At 35.7% G+C, this 15,190-nt stretch overlaps 1 protein-coding gene across 1 annotated transcript in view; it reads left to right on the top strand.

The window, feature by feature from the left end:
• ATP9A (ATPase phospholipid transporting 9A (putative)) overlaps window positions 1-13,916 on the top strand; it is a 166,371-nt gene extending 152,455 nt beyond the window's left edge. The window contains exons 24-28 of the mRNA XM_051976604.1: window positions 1,085-1,149; window positions 2,106-2,214; window positions 2,502-2,559; window positions 4,755-4,958; window positions 8,313-13,916. Coding sequence (XP_051832564.1) covers window positions 1,085-1,149; window positions 2,106-2,214; window positions 2,502-2,559; window positions 4,755-4,958; window positions 8,313-8,449 — 573 coding nt within the window. The 3' untranslated portion in view covers window positions 8,450-13,916. The remainder of the gene's footprint in view (window positions 1-1,084; window positions 1,150-2,105; window positions 2,215-2,501; window positions 2,560-4,754; window positions 4,959-8,312) is intronic.
• Window positions 13,917-15,190: the final 1,274 nt, after the last annotated feature.

Here is a 15,190-nt window from a genome sequence, read left to right as displayed (position 1 = left end):
GGAAATCCTTAAACCAATGAAATCATAGTTCCAGGCTATCTATATGCCATGTGCCAGGCTTTGTGCTAAGTGGTAAAGAGTCAAAAAGAGGCTTAAATTCAGGAACTTAATTCGTAATGGAGGAACCCCCATGAATAAGTCTTCTCATTTGTAGAGAAGAGGAAACTAAGACCCAGGAAGATGATACACCTAATGTCAGAAGAAGGATTTAATCCTAAGTCTTTTGATTCCAAATCCAATACTCTTCACTGGATAGCTTTGACCTTTGGTCAAAGGGCATTCCTATAGGAAATTTGAGAATATAGTAACAGGGGAAGGATTGTGGTTGAGCACTGGAGTGACTTGGAAAGTAGCCCCTGCATTAGAGAATCTGTATGGTTCATCTCTCTCTTTATCTCTTTCACTTTCTACTTTGTCTCTCTCCATTTTTCTTTATCTCTTATTTCTCTCTCTCTCTTAGTGTCTTTTCATATCTCTGTTTCTGTCTCTTGCTCTTGCACACACATATATACACAGGTTCAGACACACATATTCTGAGACAGACATCCACATAACACACAGAGACAGACAGACACACACATCCCCATGCACAGAGATGGACACACATACACAGATAAACAGATAGATAAGCGTGCATGCACACGCACACACACACACACACACACACACACACACACACACAAGTATTTGAGTTTTTATGGATTTGTCCTTTTTTTTCTCAGGAAGTGAGAATGGAATGTCTTTGATTTAGAATCATGCTAGGAACAAAGCCTTTCTGTTAATCAGTGCCTCAGGTGGCAACTCTCTTTGGTCTGCCTTTGATTTTGCAGGAAAATTTACTGCAAAGAATTGACTCTCCTAATAGAGAATTCCAAACTTCCTTTTTTCCCACTAAAGGCCTGAGTATAAGTAGAGAGATAATTGATCTCTTTGGCTCTGATTTGTATTCATACTGAGTTATCACTGTCACTAGTCAAAAATTTCCAAATCAGGAAATGTGGATTTTCAATCAGGGGATTTCTAATTGTGTGAGGGTATTGGGAGTAGCTTTTTGTGTGTGACCCTCTTCCTTTCTCTGTCATAGGCTGTTTTCTCCTCGGTGTTTTACTTTGCTTCTGTGCCACTTTACCAAGGATTTCTCATCATTGGGTAAGTTTGTCATTATTTAAAGAAAGGTTTAGAGGAAAGATTTTTCTTTTTGGAATCTGGCTACAAGGGAAACATTTTCCAAGGGAATGCAATCATTTTGCAAAAGCCTTTCAGTACCCAAATTATTTTGGACTCATGTCTGTTGTTACTAGGCCTAGGTATCAATGGAAATGTAATTGAATATGCCCTTGAAATAAATTCTTAAATCTCATGACCATAACTTAGTTTCAAAAGTGGAGTGTTTTGTTTTTGTAGCTTTATTCTTGCAGTGTGCTACCTGGGGAATGAAATAAATACTATTGCCATATTAAGAATCCAGACTAATTGCCTACTAAGTTGGCAGCAAAAACAAGATCCTAATTTCATATCCTCACTGTCTCTGTGGGATTTCTGGAAAAAACGAGATACTGGGATCAGATATGTGCTTCTCATTCTTTTAAAGGCATAGGAACCACCTGACTGGGGAGGAGACTTTAGTAAATAGAATCCTAAAAGGTGTAAGGGGCTTCCAAAAATAGTATCTCAGAATCCTAAGTCAATCGGGGCTTTATTTATATGTGTAGCTTCTACAAGGGCCCTCCATGATATTTTTAATATAAAGGGGTTTGTATATATACTTCCTAACATCTTATATTGTTGCTACCAGACTATACCATATTCCTGGCCTGGAAGGATTTTGGGTACCTTCTGAAATGAACTAGATATTACATTACTGCTTTCTAAGCAACTGTAATTTGTAAAGCCTTGGCTTTACATGGCATAAATAGTTCTTGGTGATCTGATATACATATAGAAATACGGGGCCATGTGGAGCCTGGAGTGTTTAGTAGTGAGTAATTTAAAAGCAGATACTGGGAAGCAGGTTATTCTTTTAAGGATGATCCTAACTGTCTTGTAGAGGTTTTTTCTTTTTGTATATTGCTAGGTTGCAATTTATAATTTTTCTTCATTTCTAGGTATTCCACTATTTACACTATGTTTCCTGTATTCTCTCTGGTCCTGGACAAAGATGTCAAGTCAGAAGTTGCTATGCTTTATCCAGAACTCTACAAGGACCTCCTTAAGGTTCATTATGATTTTTCTATACATAGTCTTTCATGTGTTAGCTGAGCAGACTGGAATGTGGCCAGTTCTCTTAATTACTGAAGAATAGATTTATACCTGAAGTCTGATGCTGATTTCTTTAAAAGTTAATTTTCCTAGTGCTTTTTTTTTTTAAGACATTTCATAAAGTTAGGCAGAATTTTTCTCTTGTACTTGTCAATTAATGGATAGATATTTCCTTCTGGTAAAAATTAAAGCAGATGGCAGTTAATTTTTTTATATAACTCTAACCTCTGTCTTTTATTTAGGGACGGCCACTGTCCTACAAGACCTTCTTAATATGGGTTTTGATAAGTGTCTATCAGGGTAAGGAAGTGAAATTTAATTTCCTTTTTGCTTTTTTTTTGTGGTATATCAAAAGGAGGCAACATAGTGTCTATTTACTGTAGTAGAAATGAAATCACCTCTATTACAAAGTAGCCATCATGAACCATGATGTATTATGATGGGGGAATTTCTTCTAATACAAGTATTAGATAAAGCTCAAGCATAAGAGAGGTGTTAGATTTTGTTTATGGACTATTTGTCAGGCATTCAGCCATGATACGAAGCCATATACTATACCAAGTATAGTGAAAACTGCCACATGTGTGCTGGTCTTAGAGCTAGACAAGCTGGATTCCAGTTTTATCTTAGATATTTGTTACTTTTATAACCTTGGACAAATCATTTGACATCTTTCTGACCTCAACTTCTCCATCTTTGTTAGAAACTGGTGATCTTAATATTATCTGCCTCACTCATATGCAGAAAGTCTTTGTGAACCACAAAGGGGAACTACTGTCACCATCATTATTACTCAGAGAGTACTAATTTTTAAATTTTAGATTTTTTTGGTTTTTATAGAAATTTTATTTCTGAATATATTCCTTCCTCCTCTTCCTCTATCTAGCAAAACATCCCTTTAAACAAAAAAAAAAATAAAGGAAAATGAGTTCACCAAACTTGACCAATACATCAACTAAATCATTTGACAGTGTTTGCAATACTCCACACCCATAGCTCCCCAATGCTGCAAAGAATAAAGGAGGGAGATACATTTTTCTCATATCTACTTTGGGGACAATTTTCTTAGTCATTATAATTACATACTATTTGGGTTCCATTTTTTATTTTTATTTCCATTTATATTGTCATAAAATCATGTAGATTATTTTTTTTTGCTTCTGCATACTTTGCTGTTTAACGATTGTATATGTACTCTTATGAAAAAATATTGCTGTTAATTATCCTCCTTATTTGTGTCACTTCATGACTTTTGTCCATTATGACTCAGTGACTGATTATTATGCAGAACTGCTAAGTTGTTCACGTAATGAAGTAGTTGACACTTCTTTTTTTCAGCTACTTGTTTTAGTTTCTGGTCACTAATTGCCATTATCAGGAAATGGCAATTTTCATTTTAAATAAAAATATTGAATGTGGATATGAAGCAGAATGAATTTATTGATAGGTCAAGGATATGGAATTTCATAGATGTAGAAACTTTTCACTAGTACAGATCACAATCTGTAACTTAGTTCAGTGATTTTCAAAGTGTGTTCAAGACCTTTTCAGGGGATCTGAAAGGTCAAAGCTACTTACTTTTTAATAGTATTTTACTTTTCCAAATTCATGCAATAATAACTTTACACATTCATATCTGCAAAACTTTGTGTTCCAAAATTTTTTGTCCCTCTCGCTCTCTTTCCTTCCCCAACCCCCTTTCCAAGACAGCAAGCAATCTGATATGGGTTAAAAATATGCAGTTCTTCCAAACATATTTCCTTATTTGTCATGCTGTGCAAGAAAAATCAGATCAAAAGGGGAAAAAGCACACACAAAAACAAGCAAACAAGTAACAACAACAAGCAACAAAGATGAAAATGCTATGCTTTAATCTTCATTCAGTCTCCATAGTTTTCTTTCTGGATGTGGATGACGCTTTTCATCAGAAGTCTATTGGAATTGACTTAAATCACCTCATTATTGAAAAGAACCAAGTTCATCAACAGTTGATCATCACATAATCTCAAAGCTATTTTTGTAACAATTCTATGACATTTTAATTTCTAATATTTATAGATATATTTATAGATATAACTCATATATTTATATTTATTTATAGATATAACTCATAGATAAATAGATAGACAGACAGATAGATAGATATAACTCATATAAACAAAAACTCTTTGGTAAGAGGTTTCCTCTGGTTTTTAAGAATATGAAGGGATTTTGAGACTCAAAGTTTCAGAACTTTTGCTTTGATTTAAAGAGCTTCTTGAAGCTCAGAGTGTAAGTGGTTTGCTATTTTAGTCACATAGTCTGATTCAGAGGTAGGATTTGAATTTAGGTCTTCCTGACTCTTGGTCTAGCACTATGATCATTATGCAATATTATCTCATAAGATGAGTAAATATTTGTGTTAAAACTTGTGGGTTTGCCGGGTCACATTGGGGAAAGGAATCCATCCTTCCCTTATTTACTTCATTCAGGGTTTTTTCTTTCTTACTTTGTAGGTAGCATCATTATGTATGGAGCATTACTGCTTTTTGAGTCTGAATTTGTCCACATTGTTGCAATCTCCTTCACGTCCTTGATTCTTACCGAGCTGCTAATGGTGGCGTTAACGATTCAGACGTGGCATTGGCTCATGATAGTGGCAGAACTGCTCAGCCTCTCCTGTTACATCGCCTCCCTGGTCTTCTTACATGAATTCATTGGTAAAGTGTCAATTTATTTAAACCTAGTAAAAGCTGGTATGAGATCCAAGTTCATAGCAGTCACTAAGTTGGGAGACAGACATAATGAAGTGCATTTTTCTTTTCTTTTTTTTTTTTGCTGAGGCAATTGGAGTAAAGTGACTTGCCCAGGGTCATACAGCCAGGAAGTGTTAAATGTCTGAGGGAGATTTGAACTCAGGTCCTCCTGCCTTCAGGGTTGGTACTCTATCCAGTACACCAAATAGCTGCTCTGAAGAACATTTTTCTTGCATGAAGTTGATATTCATGACCTATTGTCACTAGATCTTATTTTAAAATTGTTTTCCAGGTGGGCAGCATTGTTTAGTGGATAGAGATTCAGATTCAAAGAAAAACTGTCATCAGATACTACTTCTGACATACACTTATCATGACATCTAACCTCTCAGGGGTCTAGACAATTCTCTGGCACTCTTAAGTCTAGACAATTCTCTGGCACTCTTAAGTTGCAAAGAAGGTGTTAACTTGCATTGGTAGAGATAGTGTCGTCCCTCAGAAGTTCTCTAGATCAATAAAATCCACAGATATTGTTCGCATCTCTATCTCTTTTCCAGTATTGGTTGATCATTTGGTGCTAAACCATGTGGCTGTCTACTCTAATCCAATCCATGTAATCTAATATGCATTTATTAAATATTATGTATAAGGTTATATGTTGGGCATGCAGAGTCATTTGTCTTATTTAGTTCTCTTTATGACAGGTGGCAGAATTTTGTGACATGATATTTAAAATATAAACTGTGGTTGGGAAAAATTTTGGTAGCTAACATTACATCTCCATGTAATTTGTCTACTCATTCTGGTTCTACCAAGTTCTAATCAGCTGAGCTCATTGGAGCAGAAGTTCAAGTAGACAGGGCAGCCACAAGATAATTGTTAAGTTTCAAATATAAAAGTCCCATGAGTGGGAAAACGGGGTCCATATGAACATTGAATATAAACTGTAGCATTTAATGGTACCAGTGTTTCCTCCCAACTAAACTTAATCCTTCCAATTCTTGAGTTTCTGTAATAATCTGGATCTTTCTTATTGTACTTTGCCATTCCATGTTTTATTAATATTATTTGTATATATGGCTCATTCTTACTAGACTCTAACCCCATGAAGTCACAGACCATGCCTATCATGTTCTCCACATTACGTAGTATGTAGTAGCCACCCAGCAAGTATTTGTATAAAGAATTAATCTTAACCTGCTCCAGAGTTTATCACCTTCAGGTTGCAACATGATCCTCTGGGAATAGTAGTTGTGAGTAATAATGCCAAAAAAAAGTGGAAATCTTTTCAGGTAATAGTAACATGGAATAGTGGAATGTGCCCTGGATTTCATCAGAAGATTTAGGTTTGAGCCCTAGATATACTTAGCCAGATGATCATGGGCAAGTCCTATTAGGTATTCCAAAAGTCTCAGTGCAGTTTTAAGGTTCATGAAATGTTGTCTGGCCCCATTAGAATGTAGACTTCTTGAGAATAAGGACTTTTTAAAATTTTTCTTTGCATACTCACTGCTTAGCACAGTTCTTGGCACATAGTAAACACTTATTGATTGATTGATTTTAATTTCAACTCCCTAAATTCACTTTTTCTTATTTCTAAAATTGAGATGAGCATATGTTCATTTATGCTATGAGGATCAAAATGAGTTAATATTTGTGAAACAGCTTGCAAACCCTGAAGTAATATATGATGGTAATCATAAACAAATTAATAAATTATTACATAAAGAGATAACTGACAACCTAAAGCAGGGGAGAATGAATGTCAAGTGGATGACAGAACAAACAGGAGTCTTGTAGACAGAGACTTCCCTGGGAAGGAGAGATCTGAATGATCTGAGACATCTTAGGAAAATTTTCCTGAAGGAAGTAATACTTCAGCTGGATCCATGAACTGGAAGGTGGAAGGTGGAAGGTGAACTGGAATCCAGAAGGTGCCGCTTTCTTCTCTCTAAATCTGAAGGCATCCAAACAATGAGTTCCTATTTCCTCTTCTACTAGGTTTGTAAGAAGTCAGAGCCTGCCATTGTTTAGTTAATCTGGTTCCTGCTGCATGTCTCTTTTTACTGGAGCTTTTTCCACCTACTGCTGAGAACCACAAGGTGTCACTCCTCTTCTCTCAAAATTTATAAATATCAGTTATTATGTCCTATACTGAGAGAAGTGTGTGCCCTCATTTCCTTTGTGTGGAGCTGATTCTTCTGAGAGATCCCCACTACATGAGTAGCTCAACTTGCTTTGAACTTATTTCAGATATAGGTAGTAGATTTCTGATGAACCAAAGTTTTCAAAAGAGAATACTGGAATACTAGTTTAGTCCTTTGAATTGAAGTATCCAGATTATAGTTTCAGAGTTCAAAGGAGACAAAGAATCTCAAGCTAGAAAATTCCTATGATAAAAGACACCAGAGAAACTCTTGGTACACAGTAAAAAATATAGTCCATTGGACAGAACATTCTCAAGGGCTGGGATATTTGAGTCCTAGTCCTAGTTTTGTAGTTATTTGACCTTGGAAAAGTCACAATCTCTCTAAGTATATATCCTCACCTGGAAAATGGGAGGGAAAATAATTCTTGCCAATAACCACCTCATTGGGGTGTTGTAGGGAGAGCATTTTTGCAAACTTTCAAAGAGTGTAGAAATGTGAGCTCCTGTTCATTTATTTTTGAGCAGTTGCTACATGCAAGACATTATGGAACATAAATAGGAAGAAACTATGATCCCTATCTTCTGAGGGCTTATATTTTAGATATACACAATTAATTAGTTCTAGGAATAACAAATACCTCCAGATGATGGACATAGTATTTTGGGGGGAGTAATTAAATCTGGCATGTGAAAATTAGTAGGACTTCATGTAGAAGCTGGGTCTTGAAGGAAGAGTATAATTCTGGCAGGAATAAATGAGTCTGGAAGGTATTTCCCAGTAAAAGAAATTAGAATGAGGCAAAGATGGGAAAGCAGTGTTTGGAAGCTAATGAGTAGTTCACCTTGGTCTGAAAATAAGACGTGTAGAATAATATAGATAATATAGATATAATTATGTTTATAATATAGATAAGGCTGGAAAAGTAGATTAGGGTCTTGAAGGCCAGTCTGAAAAAAGAGAATAACTAATAACCTTTATATAACCATCAATAGAAGCAGATTGTAATTGTAGGAAGATTATCTGAGGAGAGTCAGGAAGGATACAGATACCAAGAGGTAGTACATTTTCTTTATGGAATATTTTTTCCTTTTGGGTAGTATATGGCTTTTTTATTTCCCTGGGCCATGCATTGGACCTGGCTCAATGGTGTCTTCTTTTTTTGTTGCAGATGTTTACTTCATTGCTACTGTGTCATTCTTGTGGAAGGTCACGGTCATCACCTTGGTCAGCTGTCTTCCCCTTTATGTCCTGAAATACCTACGAAGACGATTCTCTCCTCCTAGTTACTCAAAGCTCACGTCGTAGCCCATTCATCTGTTGGAGAGAACTCTTATTTTGCACATCACTGATGGAAAAAAGATGATGTACTCCTATTAACGACTACTTATGATAGTTGTGTTTGGATCATGCAGTAATTGTTTGTATGTGCTGCTTCAGTGAGAAGAAACTTTACAAATTCAATTAACTGAACCCTTTTGCAGAGTAACTGGGGTGGGATGGGTACATACAAGTATCTCATTGGGTCAGTTTTTCCCTGTTCAATTATCATTGAATTGAGTGGGTGTGAATATATAGAAAATTGGTGGCTTGGCCAAGATATTCGTGAAGGGCACCATGAAAGTGGCTTAATGACTATGACTTGGGTCGTCATGTGGCAATAGTTATTAATGAGATGAAAATTATAAGGAGCTGTTTTGTTTTGGTATCGAACTGTCCTAATGTTGCTTAATTTTTATTTAAAATTGTCTTTCTAGTGAGACAGTGGCATTTGGTACATTTGGGAGGAAGCTATGAGCATCATATAAAATTATTTTAAAAGAAATCTGCTTGCAATCTTATGGTGTCACTTTTCCTTTCCACTGTTCATTAGAATAACCCAGGACTGAAATTTTGAGGCCAGAACCCCAGATACAGTTATACTCTACGATGGTCCAGTACTCATGGCACTCCTTTCAACCTCACCAGCCACCTGAATTGGTCACTTTTTAAAGGTGTCATCATTCTCTGTGGTGGATCAAATAATTGAATGGTACATAGCTCTCCAAGAATTTCCCCTAAACTTCAGCAGACTTCTCTAGTGGGAAATCTGCTGCTGGGCTGCTTCTAAATGTGTCGACAGTGTGATAAGAGACTCAACTAATTCTTTAGATAATATGGCAGATGTGGCTCAAATCCTCTGAGACTGAAAAGGAAAGGTCAAAGAACTGCCACTCTTCGCTTACATTAAAAAAAAAAAATCTGTTTCCTGTTAAGTGAAATTTTTGAAGATGAACAGAAAATAAACCAAGGCTTCTTACTCTTACCATTCATCAATGACTTTTTAAAACAAGAAAATTTTAGTGGAGAGAAGGCGATAGCCCCAGCTTTGGGAAAGGGAATGTGCTTTAATGAAACCAATTTGAAGGTAAACTTGATGAAAAGCAGTCAGTGGTAAAGAATTCTCTCCCACTGGGGGTTAGAGCTTTGGGGGGGTGTTTCTTATATAGCAATATTTCATGTGAACCATAACTTATTGTTTTAAAGATTAATGTAAGAAATTTGGAATAATTCTTGGGTTTTAAAATCATTGCTTTAAATACAGTTACTTTGTATAGTAGGGAAGAAATGAGTCTTCATTAGTAACATATACTTAACATCTTGACTTCATATTCTAGCACTTCATGAACTGATGATACCTTTGCGAGTGAAACCTCTTGTGGTAAAGTGAAATGCTGATACTAGATATACCAAAAGTGTGAGTTTGAAGAAGCAAAGCTATCACTGCCTAGTTCCCAGTCCCATCACTATCCAGGATGATTCCACCCAACTAGGGTGGTACTTGGAATAGGTGGCTTCCCTGTTTTGCTTAGAGCTGTGATGTTAAACTCAAATAGAAATGTTGACCACTACACTATCTGTAAGGATTTCTGTAGGCTATGTTTTGACTTAGAAAATGACAAATATTATCTATTTTATTTATTTTGTTGATTATTTGTATATTTCCCAGTTACATTTTAATCTGATTCAGCCATACTTGGAAGTATTGTAGGACATGTGTACGTACAATGGAGTACCAATTCCATGTTTGACATCTTTGGGTTAGAGTAATATTTGTCCAGTAGTTTGTAGTTCCATCATTGCTCTTACAGCACCTAAGTTCTAAATCCATCTTAAAGAATGAAAATAAATTGATGATAGAATAGACTGCCCATTGAAGTTTTCCACTTCTTTTAAGTTTGTATAGTTTGGATCATTTGACTTGAAAAACCAAGCTTATTCTTTGGTCCTTCACATCTTCTTAATTCATCCATTTTCAGAGCAGGATAAAGGATATAATAAAGAAGAAAAAGATTGAATGGACACGTGAGACTAGTTGCATTTATATATAAGGTCCAGAGACCCATTTGATCTTATTTTCTGAAATTACAAATAACCAACCTGATTATGTTTGAAGAGACTAGTACTATATGCATTAATTTCTCATGTAAAAGTCTTGGCAAATATTGAAGGCTCATTAGTCAAGTGGATACAAGTCTTTGGTCTTTTTTTTTTTTTAAGTTTAGAAAATACCTCATTCACTTCAAAAATTATTTTGACTATCCAGTAATCTTTTTCTTCTCCATAAATCTCAGCTGGTTGTTTGAAGATGTCACATAATGGAATGTAGACATGGTTGCCACATAAAAGGTTTTCTTTGGGATCTTTTTTATATTCCCCATTTTTGTCAAGGGACATAATTCTTAATTCAGGTGTGGAGGGAAAAACATGGCTTATATCAGACACTGAAATTGACACTTGACAAGAAAATGGAAGAAAGAGTGTTTAATAGATTTAAGAATCCTGACCTGAGGAACAAGGGGATTTGGTGAAATGCCATCCATGCCAGCTTTCATGATATTATTTAGCTTAGCTTTTATGGAGACCAAAACTAATGAATATCCCAAGTATCTATGTAGAAAGGAACCAATTATCTCTTACTCTGGTGAGAACACATGGCAGCCTTCTGTATTACAATTTCAGACCCTAAGGACCATTTAGTAATTGCTGCCCATTCTCAAAAATCAAGGGACCACTTTACATATTGTGTACAAATAGGGTGAGAGTCTGTTTTTGGACTCAATTCAATTTCTGCTGAGGAGTTCATATTGAAAAAAAAATAAGTCTTACACTATAAAGGAAAGAATCAACATTTGCAGACTTCACATGAAGATTCTGGCCAATTTGCAAAGTGTGCCATTTTGATTGTTCTCTTGAGCTATATAATAGAAAAACCCCATGAGTCAATAAACTTCCAAAGCAAGGTTCCATTTCCTTTTTTCTGGTTCTGCTGACTTTTTCCTTCTTCTCTTCTCTTCTCTTCTCTTCTCTTCTCTTCTCTTCTCTTCTCTTCTCTTCTCTTCTCTTCTCTTCTCTTCTCTTCTCTTCTCTTCTCTCCTCCCCTCCACTCCCCTCCCCTCCTCTTTTCTCCTCTTCCTCTATTTCCCTCCATTAAAATGACCAGCCTGGAAGGGACTTTAAGCTCTTCTTTATTTCTAGGCACAGCTGCACTTAAATCTTGGAGAGTGTCTTTGATTTCCAAGGGACACTCTGGCCAATTAGCACAGCAGACTAAGCTTAGTTAGCACTGGCTAAGCAATCCTTTCCCTAGAAATTAAAATAATAATACCACAATAGTCTACGCAGATTGTTTTTGTTTGTGGGGGTGTTTGGGGTTTTTTGTTTTGTTTTAGAAATAGACCAAACCAAATCAGGGGCATAAACTATTATTTCTTTAGTACTTTTTTACTCTTGGCATTTTGGATGCATGTGTTCACCTGCGCGTGTGCGTGTGTGTGTGTGTGTGTGTGTGTGTGTGTAAATGCGTGCATCTTCACTTCCTTACACTTTGGAGTAGAATGGGAGTGTTTAACATTAGACTGTCTAGCAGCTTAATGCCCAATTCTAGCCTCTCCTATCAGGAATCTTTGTTGCAAAACACCTGGGGAGCATGGGATGCTCTCTATTTTCTAAGCAAAGAAAGCATCACTGTTTTACAACAACAGAGGGGAAGTTGGAAGAGTACTATCTTTTTTTCTCCCTCCATTTCAGACTTTGTTTATGTATGTACTCTCCTTTTTATGATAGTAGCATTGAATACTAATATATGTTTACTAAACACTTCCATGCTACTCTTCCCTATTGGAAAGTTAGGTAACAGAAACTACTTTTTAATGAATTTTGAATTTTGCATTCAATGGAAAGTGGAAATTCTAATGCCTGTTTCTTCAGACAGGATTTTGTTTTTATACATATATTATTATTTTTTAACCTTTATAAATTGGGACACATGATTACCTAGGCTCACATTTTTTTGGTGAGAAGTAGTTCCATGCCTTTACCTCCAAATATTTATATCTCAGTTCTTAATTTTAACTTGAAAACAAAAGCCTTTGAGCTTTTTCTAAGGTCTTCTCCTAATACAATTTCCTTCATTTTCTGTGTCTATAGATGTCTGCTTTCTTTTTTGGAGGGAGGGAGAAAGGAAAGGATTATTATATCTGATTTCATTGCTAAGTGTTTCATTTCTAGAGTAACAAAATTTTATTCCCCTTATAATTCCATGCTGCTATTTAAAAAGATACAAGCAATTTTTTTAATGAATATAGAAGATTTTATTTCCACTTCCTCTTGCATTTCTTTAACCTTACCTTTCTTAACAAAGCCTTCTTGGGAAATGGTTTCTCTAATTTTATCCTTCCCCCCCTTTTTTTTGTGAGGAGGATTGACTGTTTTGAGAGGAAATAATCGCAGTGTGACATAGCACTGGACTTGTAGTTGGGACCTAGATTCAGAAGCCGGCTACATTACAAGCTGTATGATCTTGGCCAAGTCACTCCCCCTCTATCAGCTTCAGTTTCCTTCTTTGTAAACTTAAGAAATCTATCTGATGATCTAAGGCCCCTTTGAACTATAAATCCTGTGAGTCTGTGAAAATGAACATGACAAATTGTACGATGATACCACTGCTATGAACATTACCTTTTTATACCAAAGTGACATTGCTTGTGCACCCGTGTCCTCGATGACATTAGCTGGTGTGACGAACAATCCTGAATATTGTCACACAGCATATTCAGTATTGTCAGGCTTCCTTATGAGGTTTGGATGGTGGCAGCAAGAGCAAGAGTTGCCAAAATAGTGTCTAGTTTGTCAGTTTGTAGTAGAGGACCCGGGATTTGATTTAAAACTCATCCAGAATTCTAAGATTTCCATATTGATGTCTCCCTTCATATATTATATATATTATACATATATATATAAATGTATATAAAAGCCTCATTGCAAAGTATTTGTGAGCACATGGATTTTTGATTAGAGGGGAATTCTGGTACAATATGGTTCAATTTAACAAGAAATCCCGGATGATTTAAATTCTAAAACGTATGATGACACACTTGTGATCTTAAGCATTTCAAATACAGTTCTTCTTTCATTGTTTGCCAATCTGGTTCATTCCTGTTGCCTAATAAAAGTTGTGTATGCTATGCCTTTAAAGATCATTTTAATTTGTTCAAAAACATGATTCCTGATGTGGAGATGATAACTATTTATTGTGATGCTGATGTTTTGTACCCATCACCTAATACATGTGATGTAAATAACTTATTCAAGTTCTAAAAGGTCTTGACTTCAATGAAAAATGAATGCAAGCTATTTATTGTTCTTGTATGGTCCAGATGGGATTGATGTAAATGAAAAAAAAAAAAAAAGGTGAAAAAATAAATTTTATGCAACTTCATGTTTTCTTTATATACATAGTTGTTGGTAATTTGAATCTGGTTCATTCTTACTAGAGCAAGAAAATTATGAAAAGCGTTATCTTACTTTAAGCTTTGGGTCAGGGTGGCAGTATAATGATTTAAATTGGTTCATTGGTATCAATTGCAGCATTAATTTTAATTTGTTGTATAGCTCTTCATTTATGAATGTAGGGAAATAGCACCAGATATGGGGGGGTAGAAGATAGGGATTCAAATCCTACTTCTTTCATTTGCCAACCTGTGGCTTAATGTCTCAAAACTTAGTTTCCAAATTTGTGAAATGGGGTATGAGAGACAGTACAACATATAGTGGAGTGGAGGAAAAGGAGATTACTTTTGGAAACAGAACATTTGGTTTCAAGTTCTTTCTGCCTTTGACACTACTAGCTTTTAAAAGTCATTAAAACCTATTGGTATCCCCAGCTACTCTATAAGGCCAGACAATCAAGTTGCCAGTCTTACTCAATGGATGGCATTTCCACAGTGGGAGTTCTACACATCTATGAAATCACAAGTGAGGATCAAAAAAAGGGAAGGGGAATTAATTCAGACAAAATAGAAAACCCCCTATTTTGTTAATCTTAAGATGTCATTATTTGTAGTGTGAGAATTCCTAATGGAACCACCAGTGCCTATATTTTGGTGAGTGTCTGAAGAATCCAGTGGTGGTTGTAATTCTTCTGATCATTATAAAAGAAGTCAGTCTATATGGTGCAAAAGATTTTTATTAAGACTTTCAGTTTCCCTTTCTGGAAAAGGAGCAGGCTGTACTGCAGACGTCCCCTTCGCTGCTTACTATGTGATCCTATGATTATTTGTGTCCTGGAACATTCTATGATGAGAGCATTCCACTTTTACATAACATTTTATAGGCCACAAAATCCTTTTCTCATAATAATGTAAATAAATAGTGTTCCCATTTCACAGAGGAATAGTCTATAAGTCCTTTGAAACATAGGAAAAGCTTTAGGAAGTATTTAGGAATACAAATAGTATTGTGGAAAGAGTTCTGGATGTGGGATCACCACTTAGACCATTCAGTCCCCTTCATTTGTAGTTGAGAAATGGAGGTACTGAGGGAGGTTGTTACCTGTACAAAGTCATGGTAAGTGTGATTTCAACCCACTGATACTACTTAATATCCTTCTTACTGTATCCTGCTGCTTTCCAGGAAGAGGTCTTTGGGTCAGTCATTTAATTTCTCTCACCTTTATTTTCTTCATCTGTTAAAAAATCAAAAAGAAGAGAGAGAATGGATTAAATGCCT

The sequence above is a fragment of the Antechinus flavipes genome, chromosome 2 (assembly GCF_016432865.1).
Source record: "Antechinus flavipes isolate AdamAnt ecotype Samford, QLD, Australia chromosome 2, AdamAnt_v2, whole genome shotgun sequence".
Classification (NCBI taxonomy): Eukaryota; Metazoa; Chordata; class Mammalia; order Dasyuromorphia; family Dasyuridae; genus Antechinus; species Antechinus flavipes.
Note: the sequence above shows the minus strand (reverse complement) of the source record. Positions and strands in the feature narration are given on the sequence as shown.